Below are 19,522 nucleotides of genomic sequence, written 5' to 3' on the forward strand. Positions count from 1 at the left end.
AGCGGATGGCGTGGCTGTCAATGGTGCCCTGTTCTCCGAGAAGTGCCCAAGGAGAGGGTGTTTCAGGGGCTGCTGAGTTTCCCTGGCAGCCTTCCTCCTGGTTACACCAGCTGCTTCCCTTGAATCTTAAAAAAATGAATCCGTTTTCATTGAAATGATGACGTCTTGAAGCTCAGCTTGTAAAAGCCACTGTGTTTCTGTGCGTTGGTTGGGCATTTCCCTGAGTGGCTTGGCAGAGCCTGGGGAACACTTCAGCCTTTGCTGCCTTAGTCAGTCACCCAGCATTGATTGAGTGCTTACTGTGTGTCAGGTGCAGGGGACACAGAGGGCTGAGCCTGAGCCTGGGCCTGTAATTTCAGGGGGGTTTCTGCTCCTGATGCCAGTGAGCCCCTTCTCTCTAGGGGCAGGCTGTGAGGGATCATGGGCACACCAAGATCCAGAGGCCTCAGACCCTGGCCTGCATGTGCTCTCTGGCCATTGTGTCACATGGCCTATCCCTGGGAAAAGCCAGGAAAACCCAGATTTGGGCTTCTCTCTGGGCGACCTGGCTGATTGTTCACCTCCTCTGCTGTGTCGTGGCGTGGCATGTCATGTCCTTGGGCTTCTCTGGTGTCTAAGAATTGAGCCTAAGCACACCCATTTCTGCTGGCTAAAACCCAGCTTTTCACTGCTGAAGGAGCCGCGATCACTTATTGTCCAATCCCGTTCGAGGACTCAAGCCAGTGATTCTTTGGGGCAAGGATGCTTTCACACTTGGTAAATACAGTGTTTCTGTGTTCCTTGTTAGCAGAATTAGGATACCATGAGAAAGACACTTTATCAGAATGATTGACAGCCTTTCTGTGTCCCGGAGCTTTCAAGGTCTCATGACTGTGGCTTTGTCTTGAGAGTCCAGCGGGAATCTTACCCCTCTGATTAACCAACAGGGCCCTTGTCAATCTTAGCACAGCACCTGGACCTCAAAGGTTCATGAACAAATTTGTGGGAAGGAGTGGGTGTTTCTCAGTGCCCTGCCAGTGTGACCATCCCTACCCAGTGCTTGCCCCTGGATTTCTTCTCCTCTTTTGGTTGATAACTCTCTGTTAGACTGGTTTCTTTAGTCTTAGCCCATAAACTAAGTCCCATAAGGGTTTTAAATGTTTGAAATGCAAATTAACAGCCCATCCTAGAAGGAACCCCAGTAGGGCTGATGACATTTGTAGAGCTAATTGTTTCTTTACTGAAGAAGGCTGTAAGAGCCAGTCATTGCCCCCAGAAACAGTGACCGGTTTGCCTTAGATCTCATCCCCTTCTGATGTGTTGTAGATGTGTCAGTGAGCCATCCGCCCTCCCAGAATGTTCCTCTTGACCCTCTGAGTGAAGTTTTCTTTACAACTCTGATAACTACTAGTCCCTGGGGTTCTCTTTGGACTGGACCGAAGGCTTGATTTGATATAGAGTGGCTCCACTTGGCCTCTGATGAGGAGGGAGGGTGTGGTGTGGCATGGCGGGGCCTTTGGTCCCCTGCATTCTGGTTTCTGTGGCCACTTTCTCAGGGCTTCTTTCTGGGCAGGGGCCAGAAGCCTTTTCTGCAGACTTCTGCCTAGCATTCAGGGGAAGGATCCTTATCAGAACCATTAGTGTTTCTGAGCCCACCCTCACCATGAGAGATGACCCGAATTTTTCCCTCTCTTTTTATTTTGGATTCTCTGTCTTGGTTCCCTCTTGTTCTTAAATCGGAACATACTTCTAACGGAGTATCAGTTTATTTTCCTTCTGATAGCTTTGGCCATCTTCTTCCCTTTTGTGTCGCTGTTGGTCATCAAGATTTTGCACAGTATATTGCTCTCAATTATGCCCCCGGGGGATGAATTCTAATCCGGTACCAGTGAAAGGCCGTGGGTGTAGCTTTTCTGTGGAGTCACTCTCTATCATGTTTCCTCAGCCATTTATTGGAAGGACTTCTGGAATTTGGCTAAGTAGTCCCTTTTAAATGCATAGATCCAGAATATTTGAGAAGTGGCAATGAAGTCAAATCTATACCTTTTAGGTCAAGGAATAACCACACAAAAACAATTGGGAATTCCTCAGCAGAACCAGTGGCCATTTGTAGCTAACTGAAGTGTGATTTTTTTTTTTTAAACCCTTCTTTGCCTCTGTGCCTTGTAAGTGAGGAATTTTCGAAGTTTGGAGTGTCTGCCTGTCCTGTCTGTTGTCTGCATAGCTGATGGGATTTCAGTGGCCTTTGCCATCATGGAGACCACCTGCAGTTCCTTAGGAGATGACCCTCGTGAGTGGCCAAGGCAGCCTTCTGGGAGTGAGATGCGGTAGCCTGCCTGCACTTAGAGTCTTCTTGGTTGGGACCTGTCAGAACTTGGGACTCTCTTGAGGATCTTATTCCCCTCTATACTACAGGGAGGCATCAGCCTGGAGCACTCAAGGATGAGACTTGGTTTGAAGGGGTTACAGACTTCTCAGTTTAGTTTCATGTCTTCAGAGAACGACTAACTATAAATAAACTGATTTTCATTTCACTGTATACACTGAAGCAGTCTCAGCAAGAAAAATTAAGTGGCCTCATTAGCCAACCTGCTGTAATAATAATGGCTGGCATTTACGTAGTGCCTCGCAGTTTGCCAGTGCTTGGCAGATGGTCGCTATTTTATCCTTACAACAACCCTGCTGCGATGTAGATGCTGGCATTATCTGTTTTACAGCTGAGGAAACTGAGGCAAACAGAAGTTGTGACTTGCTCAGGGTCACATAGGCTTCTCTAAGCATCAGATCTTGCTGACTTCCAGTCTAGCATGTTTACTGCTGAAGTAAGTATGTGTGCCCAGCGTGTGTGATCGATACAGTGCACTCTAAGGTTCTCAGGGGGGTTCAGTAGGTCAGATCAGACACCATTCAGGCCAAAGAGAGACACGTTTTCCCCTTTGAATGCCAGTGGGTATTGATTTTCTTTGGTGGCAGTGCTACCTCCACTGTGTAAGGCACCTGCCTTAGCTCCACATGTTTATTTATGTATTTCCCAGTTTCTTTGATCACCTCATATCTTCTAGGAAACAGCCCATTAAGTAGTTGCTTTGCTTCTTCCCTCCACTGAACTTCTCAGCTTTCTTTGCCTGGTTGGCATGGACTTTGTTTTGTGGAGGGATCCTTGCATGTGCTTCTTGGCTTCCTGTCCCTCCATGTCTGATAATGTGGCCTGACATAGCATCGCTAATTATTGTCATGACAACAATGAAGAGCATTGAAATTATTCTTTGTTAGATGTATTCAGGGCCCAAAGTAGATCAGAGGTCAGAAATTTAACTGCCGACTTTCAAAGCCCTTTGCGCATAGTAGGTTCCTAAATAAATATACAATCACATTCACCGGTTGAAGTCGGGGAGAGCAGGGTGGAATACTCCTTGCCTCCCCTTCCCTTGCCATCATTTCTCAGTGACCTCGCCTCCACTGGAGGTTCATGCAGGGCATCTCTACCACTCCCTCAGAGTCTCATTGCTGCTGTCACTCCCTTTCCTTCCTTCGTGAGTCCAGACCTGGATCACCCTTTTTCTCTCCTTCTCAGCTTCAGACAGCATCTTTCTCAGACTCTCTGACCACTGAATCCTCCACCCGGCCGACTCTCCATGAGCTCCTCCTCTGCACCCAGAGATGGCCCTACCCTTGATTATTGCATCCCCATAGCCATGTTCAGCATTCCAGAATCCCCTTATGTCACCATCACTAATTTCCTTTCCACCTCTGCCTCTGCCCTCCTTTAGAGAACTTTATTCTTTGTCCACACTGTGACCCCTGAATTTCCTCCCAGGCCATCTCTCCTGCATTAGACTCTCCCTCCTCTTTTCCCCATCTCGACTTCTTGGTGTGCCAGTTCAGCGCCCACGCTGTCCTCCTCTCGCCATCCTGTTGTCAGTTATTTCCAGCCGCGCCTCAGCCTTGGATCACTGCCACCATGCTGCTGAGAGAAGGTGGAGAACATCACACCACCATTCCGCCTGGGGCCACCATGGATTTATGTGACCACCCCAGTTTGGTCCTTGCTGCTGTTGGCAGTCCTGCTGACTTGCCCGTCTCCACTCCTCTACCTGCAGCAAGAACACCGCTGCATCCTGTCTTCTCCAACAGCTTGTCCCCCATGAGCACCCCGTCACTTGTTTTCCCTCGGTCTCTCTGCTGGCTCCTCCCCGCTGCCTGCAAACATGCCGAGGTCTCCCCATTCTGATGAGAGCTCTCCCTCCATCTTCTCCTGCCCACGGTCCTCCTGTTCTGGCCTTTGCAGCTAAACTCTGCAGAGAGACCCTCTGTAGTCAGGCCTGCGCCTTCTCTCCTCCCCCTCTCTTCTCAACCCCTTCCCACGTGGCTTCCAGCCCAGAAACTGCTCTCTTCAGGGTCCCCGCCATCTCCTCGGTGCAGCCTCGGACTTTGTTGATCGCTCTCTGCTCCCTGCCCCCGTGTCCCCTTGGCTGGAGCTTCCCCTAGACCCTGTCCTCCAACTGCAGGTGTACATGTCCCTTCGGGCCCTCCTTTCTTGCCCTTTCATATGACTTACTTCACCCGGTGATTCCTCGGTTCCCGTGGATCTCATTACCTTCACTATGCTGGCGATTATCACCTCTCAGGTGACCTCATCTTGCATCTCTAACCACCTTTTGGACAGCTTTTTTGGGGGGAGGGGCAGTGAGGGTTAAGTGACTTGCCCAGGGTCACACAGCTAGTAAATGTTACGTGTCTGAGGTCAGATTTGAACTCAGGTCCTCCTGAATCCAGGGCCGGTGCTCTATCCACTGCGCCCTCTTGAACCAGATGCCCAGTAGACATCTGAAATTCAAAATGTCCAAAACATCATTTCCACCTCCCCCCCCAGCCCTTCTCCTTTCCAACCTTCCCAATTACCTTTGAGGCCCGTCAGGCTCCCAGTTTAGGAGTCTTCTTGGACTCCTCATTCTGCGTTACTCCCCAGCTCCAATATGGTGCCAAGGCCCTTCTCTCTGGAATCCTTTCAGAAGAAGCCTTCCCAGCCCTCTTACTTCCCTCGCCTTCCCTCTGTTTCTTGTCTCCTATTTATCCTGTGCTGTAGCTGTCTTTGTCTGTCCTCCCTGAGGGTAGGAAGGGTCTTTTGCCTCTTGTTGTGTCCCCGGGGCCTTCCCTGGTACATAGTAGGCACTTAATCAGTGTTTCTTGACTGACCTGTTTAATTGAATTGACTTCCTCTCCTTCCTCACTGTTTTTGCAGCTTCCAGTGGAAAATGGGGAAAATGCAAGTCATGCTGCTTGCTTGGGGTTGGGGGGATGTGGGGGCTGTGATGTGAAGGCCTGTGTGCTGTGCGTGAGGACGGGGCTCCCCTTCAGAAGCTCCAGTCTGGGGACAAGCCTTTGACATCCAGGGCTCACGGATGAACAGGTCCCTTAAGTGCCAGGCCCAGCAAAGTCAAAAGCAAAATCCTCCCTGCCTTACTGAGCTTCGATTCTAAAGGGTGACGCGAGCCTGGGGGGCAGAAGGCAAGAGAGCGGAGCCCTCTTTAGCAGGCGAGGAAAGGCCTTGTGCATTCTCTAGTGCTCGAACTTGGCATCTGAAAGGGAGAGGCGAGGGGGAAGGGCCTTTGACGAGTGAGGGACAGCGAGGGCAAAGGCCCAAGAATGGGGGATGAGGGAGTGTTGGCTGTGAGGAAGAGAGGCAGTAAGGCCAGATAGACCTGGCCATAGAGCTTGTGGGAGGGTGAGGGGAGGGGACAGAAAGGGAGGGGGGAGAGAGGGAGGAAGGAGGTAGGGAGGAAGGGAAGGAGGGAGGGAGGGATCACAGGAGATAATAAATAACATTTTTTTAACTCTTGGAAAAAAATGCTCTTTATGAAGCAAAGATTGGGAAAATCTCATCTTAGAATCCAGTATTTCTAAATAGTGACAGGCCAAGGGGATGCAGTGACATGGGTGAAAAAGACTAATGACCTGAACTCTCACTTACATAGAATTCACTGATTCAGATTTCAGCTTTTCAAGCATGTTAATTAGTGCAATGGGCACTAGGTGGTGCAGTGGGTAGAATGTCTGGCCTGATGTCTGGAAGACCTGAGTTCAAATGTGGCCTCAGACACGTAATAGCTGTGTGACCCTGGGCGAGTCACTGCACCCTGTCTGCCTCAGTTTCGTCATCCGTAAAATGAGATGGAGAAGGAGATGGTTGGCCACCCCAGTTTCTCTGCCAAGAAAACCCCAAAAGAGCCCATGAAGAGTTAGTCACTGCTGAAAACTACAACAGCGTCTGCAGGAGTGTGCCCTGGAAGGTCAATTGTTAGTGGACACAGTCACAGAAATTCCAGTGAAATGTTTCCCACTGAGCACGGGCCCAGCATGCAGTATGTTCAGCACCCCCACTTCCCCTTGGCTTGTTAGGCAAAGAGCTGCTTCACTACTCCTTCAAAGCGGGGGTTAGCCGGCTGCCCTCAGCGGCTTCTGGGCTCTGGGAAGACTCCACTGAATGGAATAGGAGGAGGCAGCTTGACCAGGTTGACCTTGGGGACACCACTGTGTGGCTGACCAGGGGATTTCAGCTGGGGCTCCCCTCTCTTCAACAGATAGGACCATTATTGTTTCCATCTGGTCATATTTATGGGCTTTACAGAGGTGCTTTTCTCTGAAGAGTTCAGGCATCACGAGGAGGAAACTTCCACTCTTGCCAGGGCTGGTTGGCTGGAAGTTCTAGGTGCCCGTCTGCCCTGCAGGCTCCCTTTTGGTTGAGGTAAGCATGAGTCCAGTGGGTGAGTAAGCCTGCTGGCTGGCCATGGACTCAGCTGTTGGGGATCCTGACCCACCTTCAGCAGAGAGAGCCCTAATAGGCTGGCTGCCTTTTTACTTTTAAATCTGGGAGCCCAGACCTGCCTCCTCAGGGTGGGTCAGAAGCTCCTTGGGATTCAGTCCTTGAACTTCACTTTTTTTCATAGTGTCTTATATCAAGTGAGGGGACAGCACTGCCCTCCCTCTTCCCTCTTGCCTCAGAGCCCTCTTCCTTCAAATGACTGCTTAAGCATCATTCCTGACTTTCCACCCTGCTGTGACTGCTCATTTCCTTCCTTCCTACCTGCCACGCATTTATTTTGTCTATCAGTTACACCGCGAGCTGTGTCCTCCCAGAGAATGTAAGGACCCAGGCAGTGAGGGCTGTTTCCTTGTTAGCATTTGTACCCTTTGTGCCTAATACAGTGCATCCTGGCACACTGAAGTTTCTCAATACATGCCTAGTAATGTTGGTTAACAGTAGGCACCCAGGAGATATCGGATGACATCCAGGTTCTGAGATTTTAGATTTCTGCAGCCACTACCTGAGCTGTTAACATAGGAAGAGTCTTGTGTTTTCCTCGTGAAGCTATTTCCAAGATACAACTGTTTGAGGAAGGTCTATTTTAACTGATCTGTGTGTGCCCTTCCTTTATTGGAGATTAGTTCACTCTTCTTTCTATTTCCATTCTGTGTTAAGCCATCGACTGAGGATACTTCTAGACTAATATGAGCACCTAATATTTTCCCTTTTGACTCGCTTGAAATAGGCAATTTCATAATAATTAGATATTTTGATCGCTTAGTTCTTAACTAAATATAACCTCTAATCACAACCATAATCATGAAACAATTTGTTGTGCTGAAGATATAAATAATGCATAGCCATATTCATTTTTCATTGCTGTATTAAATTGCTCTAATGTCTAATTGGGGACGAGGAGGCAGAGGAGAAGTACCACAAACTGAAGAAACAAAGTTGGGCAGCAAACAATTTCTATCGTACCCCCGGCTGTAGAAGTATGGGAAGAAACTAAATGAAGGGAGGGAGGTGATTCTCAAGTGTCTCTTTGTCATATGCCGATAAAATCGATAATTTAAATGGGGGCTTAGGAAGGGACGGAACAGCCTTTCCCAGTGGTGATTTTTGTTTGTTTTTGTTTTTTGGGGCAGGGCAGTGAGGGTTCAGTGACTTGCCCAGGGTCACACAGCTAATAAATGTCAAGTGTCTGAGGCCGGATTGGAACTCAATTCCTCCTGAATCCAGGGCTAGTGTTTTATCCACTGCGCCACCTAGCTGCCCCCTCAATAATTTAAATGGAATGAAATTACCCCCAAATGTTGAGATTAACAGAACAAGAAATAGAAAACTTAAATAACCCAATCTCCAAAAAAGAAATTGATCAATCCATAAATGAACTCCCAAAGAAAACTACTTGGCACCTAACAGCTTTACAAGTGAATTCTATCAAACTTTCAAAAGTTAATTCCAATATTATAAAAATTGTTTGCAAAAATATAAAAAAGGATCCCACCAGTTTCCTTCTATGATACAAATATTATCTTCATACCTAAACCAGGGAGGGTAAAAACAGAGAAAGAAAACTTGACCAATACCCCAGTGACCATTGATGAAAAAGTTTTAAATCACATATTAATAAAGAAGCTCCAATGACATAAAAAAAGATTATGCCCTATGGCCAAATTGGGCTTGTACCAGGAATTCCACATTGGTTCGGTCTTAGGAAAACTATAAGCATAATTAATCATAACAAAGACAACAACAATAAAAATATGATTATCTCATAGGGGTAGACTTTTAAAACAAATATAATAGCTGTTTCTGTTTAAAAAAAATCTATAGACACACATAATACATCAGAAAACATTGGAGTAAATAGACCTTTCCTTAATGTGGTGAAAAGTTTTTGTCTATGTAATGAGAATAAGCTAGAAGTCTTTCTAATAAGATCAAGGGTAAAACAATGATGCCTATTGTTACCACAACCATTTCATGTAGTAGTACCAGAAATGCTAGCTTCAGCAATAAGTTGGGAAAAATAAATTTGAGGGAATAAAAGGCAAAGAGGAAACAAAATTACTATTTTTTTGCAAATGATATTATGGATTATTTATACTACCCTGATTCAACTAAAATTTAATTGTAATAATAACTTCAGCAAAATGGCAGCATATAAAGTAAATCCACATGAGTATTTAACACTTCATTTTGCCAACAAAACCCAATGGAAGACGTTGAAAGAGAAATTCCATTTAAAATAACCTTAGAATGTATCTATCATGATACCAAGGAATTATATGAATACAACTGTAAAATATTGTTTACAGAAATACAGATCTAAGTAATTATAGAAATATTAATTATTTGTACTTAGGATGAGCCAATATAAAAAATGGCAGTCCCACCTAATTTATGTATTCAGTGACATACCAAAAAACGACTTTATAGTGGTAGTAAAAAAAAAAAAATGAAATTCATCTAGCAAAAGGTCAAGAATCTCAAGGAAAATAATGAAAGAGTAGCAGGAAGAAAGGGGGCTTAGTAGGACCAGATCTCAGATTATAATATAAAACAGTAATGAAAATTATTTTACACTTCTTTAAAAAAATAAGCAGATCAGTAGAACATTATCTACATGACATGCAGAAGCAAACAAAGTAACTTAATGTCAAAGACACCAGCTCCTGAAGTAACAGTTTGCTTGTTATTTGGCAAAAACTTCCAGGAAAACTGGAAACGAATCTGATGGAAATTAGATTTAGACTAGCACCTTATACCATATGCCAAGATAAATTCCAAATGGGTACCAAACATCATGTCATAAGCAAATTCTAGGAGCAAGTAAGAAGTCATCTGCCAAATTTATGAATAGGATAAGAGTCCACGATCAAGCAAGAGAGGTGATCACAGAAGATAAAATGCACAATTTCAATTTCTTAAAATTAAAAAAAACACCTTATAGCTCAGATTAGAAGGGAAACAAATAATTGTGTGTGGGGGAATCTTTGCAGCAAGCTTCTCTGATAAAGATTTCATTTTCAAGATATAGAAGGAACTGATTAAAATGTAAGAATAAAAGTCATTCTTTCATTAATAAGCATTTAAAAGGATATGAACAGGCAATTCTCAAGGGAAAATTCAAACTATGAGAAAAAACATGCCCCAGATCCCTAACAGAGATGTTAAAATGAAGACGACTTGGAGGGCACGTCCCATACCAATGAGATCAGCAGAACTGACCAAAAGGAAGATGGCAGAGGCTAGATGCGGCCAGTCTGGAGAGCAAACGTAGACCTCCACGAGGTCCCAGAGAACCAGAGGAAGGGAGAAAGATGCGCAGGGACACAGTGTTCTGTAACATCTTTTTGTCATGGCAAAGACTGGAGACCAAGGAAGTGCCCGTAGAGAGGATGGCTGAACCCGTAATAGCATCAGCAAGGAGTGGAGTGATGAAGAACACATTGCAGAGACCCTGGGGGGCTTGTGCGAAGGAAGCTGGACCAGGAGAGCCATCTCTACAGTGACAGCAACGCTGCAAAAATGCCTTCATTAGGCACCTGCAGACTTGCAAAGTGCTCACAGCTGTCCTGGGCAGAGGGCATCATTGTGGTGCCCAAGTGTCAGGCAGAGGTTCAGGCAGCCAGTATGTGCCTGAGGCAGGATTCAAACTCAGGTCTTTATGACTCTGAGGCCTGCCCTCTTATTTAGCCACCATGGGACTTAGCCATCTCTGGCTGTGAAGGACCCGTTATCAACAATTCGAGAAGACTGTGATGTAGAGCTCTGCCCACCCGCTTCCAGAGGCAACAGGCTCAACAGACAGGACAGGTAGATGTGGGCAGTGTCCATTGGCTCATTGATCGGGCACAAGGTTGAAGGAGAAAAATGCTTGTTGGGTGGAACAAGCGATATTTGATTTCATGATAAGTTGGATTGTGAGCGAGGCACCGTGACTTTTCATGGCGATGTTGGGCTGCAGTCGGCAGCGTGCCTGTAAAGACCAGGGGGTTCAAGTCCAAGATCTCTGGTTGATGCGGTCCGTGGTGCCCTGGAACCCCGAGGTGGCAGCCAGAGGGGTGGCAGGCTGAAGGCCCAGAGCAGCAGAGAGCATGGTAGCTGGGTAGCTGGCAGAGCCAAGAGTCCTCTAAAGCAGGAGGGCACAATGCCCTAGGCAGGAGAGCAGGCCCAGCTGGGTTCAGGTGCCAGCTGTGCCACTTCTTTCCTGTCTCCGTGGAATGAATGGCTTTAGGGGCCTTTGCAACTGGGTGGGAATTGCCAAGAAACAAACTCAGGCTTGATTCCAAGGCAGCTGGGGGCTCAGTGGAAGAACGCTGGAGTCAGAAGACCTGACTTCAAATGCAGTCTCTTACCCTGGGCAAGTCACTTAACCTGTTTGCCTCAGTTTCCTCAACGGCACCTTCCTTTGAAGGTGGTTGTGAGGATTGTGTGAGATAATACTTGTCATGGGTCTGGCACAAAGAAGGCACTAAATAAGTGCTTATTCTCTTACCCTTCCCTTTACTCTCAGAGCAGGTCTCCAAGGATAGGCTGTATGACATTTTTACCCACCTCAAAGTCCCGTGGCTACAGCAAGGGACGAAGCAACAGGGCTGGATATGCTGGGAGCCGTGGTCACAGCCCTGTACACAGGTGGCCCCCGGCCACAGGGTGATCTCACTGGGAGCAGCCGTGGCATTCGACAGCTTCCTGGGTGTCTGAGCAGCCTTTTAAGCACTGCACTATTCACCTCCAGGTGTGAGCAAGGGACTAGAGAAAGTGCCCTAAAATTGTCTGCTTCACCCACCCCTGGCCTGCTTACCACACCAGCTGGAGATCCCACCCTGCAGTTGAAAGACAAAAAAAAGTACAGAAACTTTTGTGAAGATGAGTCCATTGGCTGTCGGTACATGGAGTGTGTGCACATTTACGGACAACACACAAAAAGATGAACAGGTCTCGTTGGGAGAGAACTCGGTGGGTATCATGTCCAGATAGCAGCCCTGAGTGACATCAGGCTGGCAAATGAAGGCCAGCTCGCTGAAGTCAGAGCTGGATACACGTTTTTCTAGAGGGGCTGCAGTGAAGGTCATGGGAGGGTCATGAATCTGGCCTCAGTTTCACAATCAAACCAATCTAAAAAGCAGTCTCATGTGCCTACCATGAGGAGTGAATGACAGACTCCTGACAATGTGATTGCCACACGTGGGAAAGTGTCACGCCACCATAACAGTGCCTGTGCTCCCACCATGATGCACTCTGATGAGGTCAAAGGAGAATTCTGTCACTACCTGGAGACCCTCATTATCAATGCCAGAGCAGGCATGGACTTTCAGACATGGCAGGGAGTCCTAGGGAGGAATGGAGTCAGAAACAGCAGTAGCAGTTGAGGGAATGCCCATCCATTGGGGAATGGCTAAACAAGTTGTGGTATATGAATGTAATGGAATACTATTGTGCTGTAAGAAATGATGAGCAGATGGATTTCAGAAAAACCTGGAAAGACTTAACATGAATTGATGCTGAGTGAAATGAGCAGAACCAAGAGAACATTGCGCACAGTATCAACAACACTGTGGGATGATCAACTGTGATAGACTTAGCTCTTCTCAGCAACACAGTACCACAAGACTGAAGGTGGAAAATGCCCTCTGCATTCAGAAAAAGGACTGGAGTCTGAGCACAGACAGACACATACTATTTTCACTTTTGTTGTTTTTTGTTATTGTTCTTGTTTATTCTTTCTGGCATTTTCCCCTTTTGTTCTGATCGGGGTCAACTACCGCACAGATGGTACACTGTTTAACTTAGAAAGACTAAAACCCAAACTAAAGCAGAGGAACTGTGGGTGCCATGCCCTCAACACAACCTCTGAGGCTGAGATACAGTAAAGTGTGCATTGATTTTCTGCTGCTTGTGCTCATTTTGGTCTGACAATGAAGACCAAGAAAACAGAAATTCTCTACCAGGGAGCACCACATCATCCATCCATGGAACCATCGGTTATAAGAAATGGAGAAATTTTGAATACTGTGGATAAGTTCACTTACCTTGGCAGTCCACTGTTCAGGGATGCCCACGGGTGAGGAGAAGGAACAACTTCCCTGCTGCGGTCACTGCTTCACAGATTCAGTCTTGCTCTTCAAAGAGGCTGTAGCTGTCTTGTAGGCCAGTTCCCCTTCATCTGCAGCGGAGTGATAGGACTCCCTTGGAGTCAAGCCTCAAAGCCAGTGAGGAATCCTGGTCTCTTGGCCCACACCACATTTTGTAGGAGGAAAGGCCATTGAGGAATTAGTTGTGCCTAAAACGGAATTCAGACTGATCTTTTTCTATGGAAATTCCACTGCAGGCTAAGACATCTAGGGTACATTCTGTTTTTAAAACCAGAGTCACTGAGAATTTCTTGGGGTCCCTTGAGTTAATTTGAGATAGGCTAAGGCCCTGTGACTCTTTGATTTTCAGCCTCTTAGAGGTTGGCTTCTTTGAGTGGCTTTTCTTCTCGACTCTTAGGGAAGCGTGCTCTTTCCAAAGCCTTTCTCTGGTCCTTGCACTGCAGACTCTGCTCCCTCTGCTTCTCAGAGATGACCACAGTTAGCTTCTCCTTTCCAACTTCCTTTTTTTCCTCCCTCTTCCTCATCTGATCAGTGACATTTCCATTCTTTCAGATGCTTTTTGGTGTGATGATCATCCTCCAGAACTGGACTCCTCATGAGGTGGTTCCCTTTGTTTCTTTTTTTTCCTATGACTTTCGTCACGGACATGGCTGTCCTGAAAACATGTGCGATGGAATGTGGGGTTGGTGTGGGTTGCATCAGTGTCCGCAGACTTGACTTGGCATTTTTTTTTGTTTTGTTTTGTTTTTGTTTTTTTTTGGTGAGGCAATGGGGGTTAAGTGACTTGCCCAGGGTCACACAGCTAGTAAGTGTTAAGTGTCTGAGGTCGGATTTGAACTCAGGTCCTCCTGAATCCAGGGCCGGTGCTCTATCCACTGCGCCATCGAGCTGCCCCGACTTGGCATTTTCTGATCCCTGTGGATCCTTAGGTTCATAATCCTGAGTATTTCTATATTTGTAACCTCAGACCCTCTGAAGCTGAGTGTAGTAGCTTCAGAAATATCAGTTATAACACAGGTCCCTGAGGCCCAGGATTCTAGTTTGTATGTTAGTACCTTAAAGGTCTGTGAGGATGATGTGGGCACTGCACATGACTCTACCTGAGCATAGTAAGTGACAGTCATGGATGACTGTGACCCTGGACAGCTCTTCATGTGATGACTTTCCCTCTGCAGCTCTGCTTGGTTTGGACTCCAGGGACCATGGGATCCTCAGGTGTCCCTGGTGTAGCTCCTCTACCCCTCCCAGCTTCTTTTTTGTCTGTTGTCTTTCCCACCTCGAATGTAAACTTCTCGAGGGCAGAGAAGGCCTTTCTTGTTTGTATCCATAGTGCTGAGCCCAATGCCTGACACCTCACACTTAATTGTTTGTTGACTTGAGCAATATGATGGAATAAAAGGCACGCTGGATAAGAGTCAGGGACCCTCTGTATCAGCCTCGTTCTGCCCGACTTGCCTTGTCCTGAAAAGATCTGGGGGGGGGGGCGGGGAGTGGTAGCTTGAAGTGAGGTCTTGTGGACTCAAGTCCTTATGTGACCTTGGGAACATCACTTAACCCGTAAAATGAGGGCGTTTGGCCAGATGATCTTTAAAGCTCTCTTTGCCTTGAACCTGGCTGTGCCTCAGTGTCCTCCTGTACAGAACGGGCAGGTCAAACTAGATGACCCCCAAAGTTCTTAAAAGTTATTCTTCACATGGATACTTTTTGGTCTGGACCTGGGATTTCGCTGGTGTGGGGACTGCTGAGCGTAGGACTCCTTCCATGTCCTCAGATCTGCATTCTCCTTAATTTCCCAGGGCACCGAGAGGTGACAGTCACCCTGACGGCACATCAGAGATGGTCTTCCTGACTCTGGCTGTTCTGCTCTGTCCCCACCCCCCAATTCACAAGCACATACATACTGTGTAACCATTATATCTTTTATAGTTGAATGTGAAAAAGGCCACGTACTCATAAACAGCCACGTTTATTTCTTTCGTTTGTTTTTGCAGTGGACAAGCCAAAATCTCAACAAGCAAAAACTTCCAATTCGATAAGACGAACCTCTTCTTTGGATACCATAACAGGACCTTACCTCACAGGGCAGTGGCCACGGGACCCCCACGTCCACTACCCGTCGTGCATGAAAGACAAAGCTACTCAGGTAACATCAGAGAAGGGTCTGGGTCGCCTCGGCTGCTCACCAAATTGATTTGTTCAGGAAAACCTTTGGTCTCCTATGCTGCAATACCTTGGGCAGGACTTGTTCTGGCATAACCACGAGTAAGGAGCCCAGGCTCCTGGCAACACTCATTCACCTGAATGGCGGAATGCCTGGTGACAGGGTTGAGATTCTGGCTTCTTTAATTAATGATTGAAATGAATGGATGGAGAAGCATTGAATCTGCACTCAGATGCAAGGCCCAGATAAGCCCTGGGAGTGAAGATGGATGAGCCACAGCTTCCTTCCTTCTCCTTCCTTCTCCTCTTTCCTTTCTTCCTTCCCTCTCCTTCCTTTCCCAGTGCCCAGCATATAGTGAGCACACAATAGATACTTAGACCTGCCTGATCAGCACAAAAGCTTGGGCTGGGCCTCTTTGTCCAAGTTCCTCTGGCATCCGGAAGCCCCTCTCTTCTCCTTCCCCCCTTCTAGGTGCCCACCGTAGCGATGCCAGAATTAGTGTGGGTGCCCAGTCAGCTCAGGAATTCTGAGCCTCCTCCAAAAGCAGGGGTGATAGGGGCCATCATGCTCTTTCCCAGAGCTCCTTTGTCAGTTGGGAGAGACAACATGTGAGGGAAGGCTGAGTGGCAAAGTAGACGGGAAAGCCCAGTTGTCCTCAGGGCACAAAGGCAAAGGAGATGAGCCCTGGGAGTCCTAAGAGTGCATAGGCTGGTCAGATGATAAAGCTTGGGCTCCTCCTTGCCCTGTGACTGTGACCCGGGACCACATATGGGCAAGCAAACAGTCCTGCTCCCGGTGTCAGCCAAGGTCCCCTGTCATCTCCAGTCAGCCCCGAGGCCTGCTGCTGGCTCGCTGGGACACTGCCTGCACTGGGCTGGGCTCCCCTCTCACCCCAGTGAGACCAGTCCTTCCCACTGACCCTCTAAATTGTCTTGGGTTAAAAATCGTGTCCCCATCCTTCTGGGTTCTGTCACTCCAGAATTTGGTCGGAGGCCTTGTTTCAAAGTTGTTTGCAGGGCAGCGTGAGAGAACTCGGCGTAGCACTCGCTGCCTTTGTTCCGCCTTCTCGGCTCTGCCTCATCTTCCCGCTTGCCTTTTCTCCAGACCCTCAGTCCCTTAGATGCCTTGTGTTTGCTTGGGATGTTCTGTTGCTCTTCCTTTTCTTGTGCTCTCACATTACGTATCGTCCTTGTTCTGGATTGGATGAGTGCAACATTAACCTCAAAGGCACCTTTCACAAGGTCTTTTCTTTCCAGCCCCTTCCTTGCTTCTGGGCCTTTCTTGGGTGCTCTTGGAGGCTCGGCCTCTCGAACAGGATTTCCCATCAGAGCGGCGGTTCGCCGTGGGTGACTCCCCAGAGACCTGAAGCTGTTTTCCTTCTCTCTCACCTTTTGTCTTTTGCGATGCTGGGCCCTCCTCACTGGGAAACTGAGGCCCCTTGCTGATGCCACCCCCAGCATCCAGTCGTTTTCTCCTCCTGGGAGGAGCTCATCTGGAGATGCACAGCTGCCTCCCATAGATGTTCTAGAAGTCTGGGAGGAGAGAATCATACCCATCAGCTTTGGAGAATGAGAGCAGAAAACATTTTGTTTGATCATTTAAAAGGGCACTCCATGTTACATTGGTTCTAAGGCCTAACATTTTATATACTGAAACCAGCATTTTAAATTGGGCATGGAAGTCACTCAAGTAATAGGGTTAATTTGAAGGAACACTAGACTTAAAGTCAGAACCTAGGTTCAAATCCTGACTCTGCTTCCTGCCTGTGTCACCTTGGACAAGTCACTTAAGGTCCCTAGGCCTCAGTTACTGTAGAATGAGGGGTTTGGACTAACTAGCCTGTTTGGTCCATGGCTCTAAGTCAATGATTCTCTCACTTATATGCTCTTCTTCTCTGGGTCCATTTGCTCGTCTGTAAAATGAAGGGGTTGGACTGGATCTCTGAATTCCATCACGTTCTGTAGCCTAGGAAAAGAATTGGAGACCATAGGGAACAGACAATGTCCCATACTTGCCCCAAGCTGCAAAGAAGACTAAAATAATTGGGAGGATGTTCAGTGCTCATGGCTGGGCTATGCCAGTGTAATAACATGATGATTTTTTCAGATTGAGTGCTTTCATCTCTCAAGGAGATACTTTATAGAACTAGGGGGAAAATTCACTCTCTTTTAGGGACACAGGGTCTAAAAGCTCAAAGTAAATGATGAAAGGAGTAAGACCTTTACAAAAAATTATTAGCAAGGAAATGATATGAAAGGTAGGTAAGGAGATAGTAAGAGAGCACCTAGGGCCCCTGGATAAATTCAAATCACCTGGTCCAGGTGAACTCCATCCTGGGGTATAGGAAGAAGGGGTAGATGGCTGAGCCACCATTTGAGGGGAAATGGAAGATGAGAGGTACCATGAAATTAGAAAAGGGCAAACAAAAGTGTCCCCAAAAGGGAAAAAATGCAATCTGATAACTGCAGGCTTGCTAACTTGACTTCAGTTCCTTCAAAATTTCTAGAATGGATCATTAAAGAGATAGTTGCTAAATATCTAGAAAGGGAAGCAGTCATTTACACAGTGCCAACTCATGACCTCAGCCAGACCGTGTCAAACTAACCTTATTTCCTTTGGTGATAGGATTACTAATTTAGTAGATGATGACACAAAAGTATTCTGCACCCACAGCAAACTGCAGGAGAGAATGGAATAATGTTTCCTGAAGAACAAGGAATGCATGCAACCCAAGGGGACACACCCTGTAAACCGGAGCCTAATTTAATAAAAAAAAGGATGGACACCTAATAAAAAAGAGGCCTTTGAAGCAAACCTACAAAGAAAATCTGATCTGAGCAGATCATTTGCTGGGCAAACACCCCAGACAATAGAAATTTTACAAGAAAGGTAAATGAATACAGCATCCAAGAAAGGCACAGGTAGCAAAATAAAGTATCCTAGGAAAAAAGGGGTGAAGAGGCTAAAAAGGGAGAAACACTTCTGAAGCTAACCGACCATTAAAATCTTTCTTTCTAAAAGTATACATTGAGATGAGAGAGGAAAGAGGTCAAAGAGGAGAAGTGATGGTGGAGGAATAAACTTGAAACAGCATAATGGACTTATGCTTGCAGGTGAATCAGTGTGTTTGTGAGAATAAACTGCAAAATGGGAGGATGCAGAAAAAGGGAGAAGGGAGGAAGAAGGTAGAGGGGAACGTTCTGTACTCTAATCAAGTCAAAAGTTCACAATGAAGGAAAGGTAAAGGGAAGCTTTGCCCAGGAGACAAAAAGAGGGATTGAAACAAGGGGGGGAGGTGATGGGGGGAAACATCATTTTATTATTTGGAGAGGCTCCCACTAAAGAATCATTCTTTGGGGAAATAAAGATATTCTATAAATTGAGATGGGGACCTTACAATGGGTGTAATCTTTAGAGATTTGGTGCTTATATCATCTTGCTTAGGAGAAAGGGAGTCAGAAGTCCAGGGGGGCAGCCTACACCTAGAAGAGTGAGAGGGCATGAACCCCAAGGAGATTTCATGGCAACTGGGAAAAAATATCTTTGAGGAGGGAGAGGGTAGTAATGAACTGCAGTCAGGGACGTTGGGAAATTCCTCTTGTGTCCATATTTCTGTTCTCTTTATCACCTGTAGGAGTTGGTCTTTCTCAGAGTGAGGCACCTCAGAAAAGAGGCTAAGGGCAGGATCTCCAAGGGATGAGACAGGGTAAAGAAGGACTGAATCAGCTTCAGGGCCATGAATGAAAGAACAGAACTCTAGAATAGAAAGGGAAGTGAAATCATGAGGAAGGTGAAGGAAAGGAACCTTTCTCTAGAAAAAAGGTGCAGAAAATGAAATAAACTAACAAAGCAAATTAAAGGGGAGAAGAGGAAGGGTGTGTTCTTCACTGCTGAGCTGAGTGGAAGAATAAAAGGAATTGAATGACTCAGGAAGAACCCTAAGACATGAATGGGGAGGGGGCTGGAGCTGGTGGGAATAGGGCTGCCTTAAAAGGGAGGAACACAAGATCTAGAGAGACAGAGTGCCGTCCTTACGGAGGAAGCAGTGCGGGATTCGCCATCGAGATTTTAGCCAAGCTTTGGATGTGGAGCGGACAGCGGTGACTAGATGAGACCGATCAGATTGATTCAGAATGAGTGGCATGGCAGGAGGTCTCCAGTGGCATGCCCGGGGACTGGCAGATCTGCAGATGACCTTTGTAGAAAGGCTCTTCTCAGTCTTCTAACCAAGAACGGCTTGGAAGGTCAGAAGGAGGGAGCTGCTGTACTGAGACAGGAGTGAAGCCCAACCCCACAGTCACCCTGACACAGATCCAGTCCCAGGAAGCCCTTACCAGAGAAGGAGACCCCCAGAGCCTCTGAATCAGCTGAAGCACCAGTGTCATCTGGAACTAAGCTCACAGTCTGGTGAGAGGGCTGAGCCCTGGGCAGGGGGGAGACTACAGGGCTCTATGCTGGTGCTGAGGCAGA

General features: G+C 46.9%; 1 protein-coding gene across 3 annotated transcripts in view; it reads left to right on the forward strand.

Annotated features, from left to right (window-relative positions):
- The window catches only part of GLCCI1 (glucocorticoid induced 1), a 67,415-nt gene that overhangs the window by 15,822 nt on the left and 32,071 nt on the right, over positions 1-19,522 (forward strand). For all 3 annotated transcript variants that reach the window (XM_043966776.1, XM_043966778.1, XM_043966777.1), the window contains exon 2: positions 14,883-15,034. In XM_043966776.1, the coding sequence (XP_043822711.1) occupies positions 14,883-15,034 (152 nt within the window). The remainder of the gene's footprint in view (positions 1-14,882; positions 15,035-19,522) is intronic.

This window comes from Dromiciops gliroides, chromosome 5 (assembly GCF_019393635.1).
Source record: "Dromiciops gliroides isolate mDroGli1 chromosome 5, mDroGli1.pri, whole genome shotgun sequence".
Lineage (NCBI taxonomy): Eukaryota > Metazoa > Chordata > Mammalia > Microbiotheria > Microbiotheriidae > Dromiciops > Dromiciops gliroides.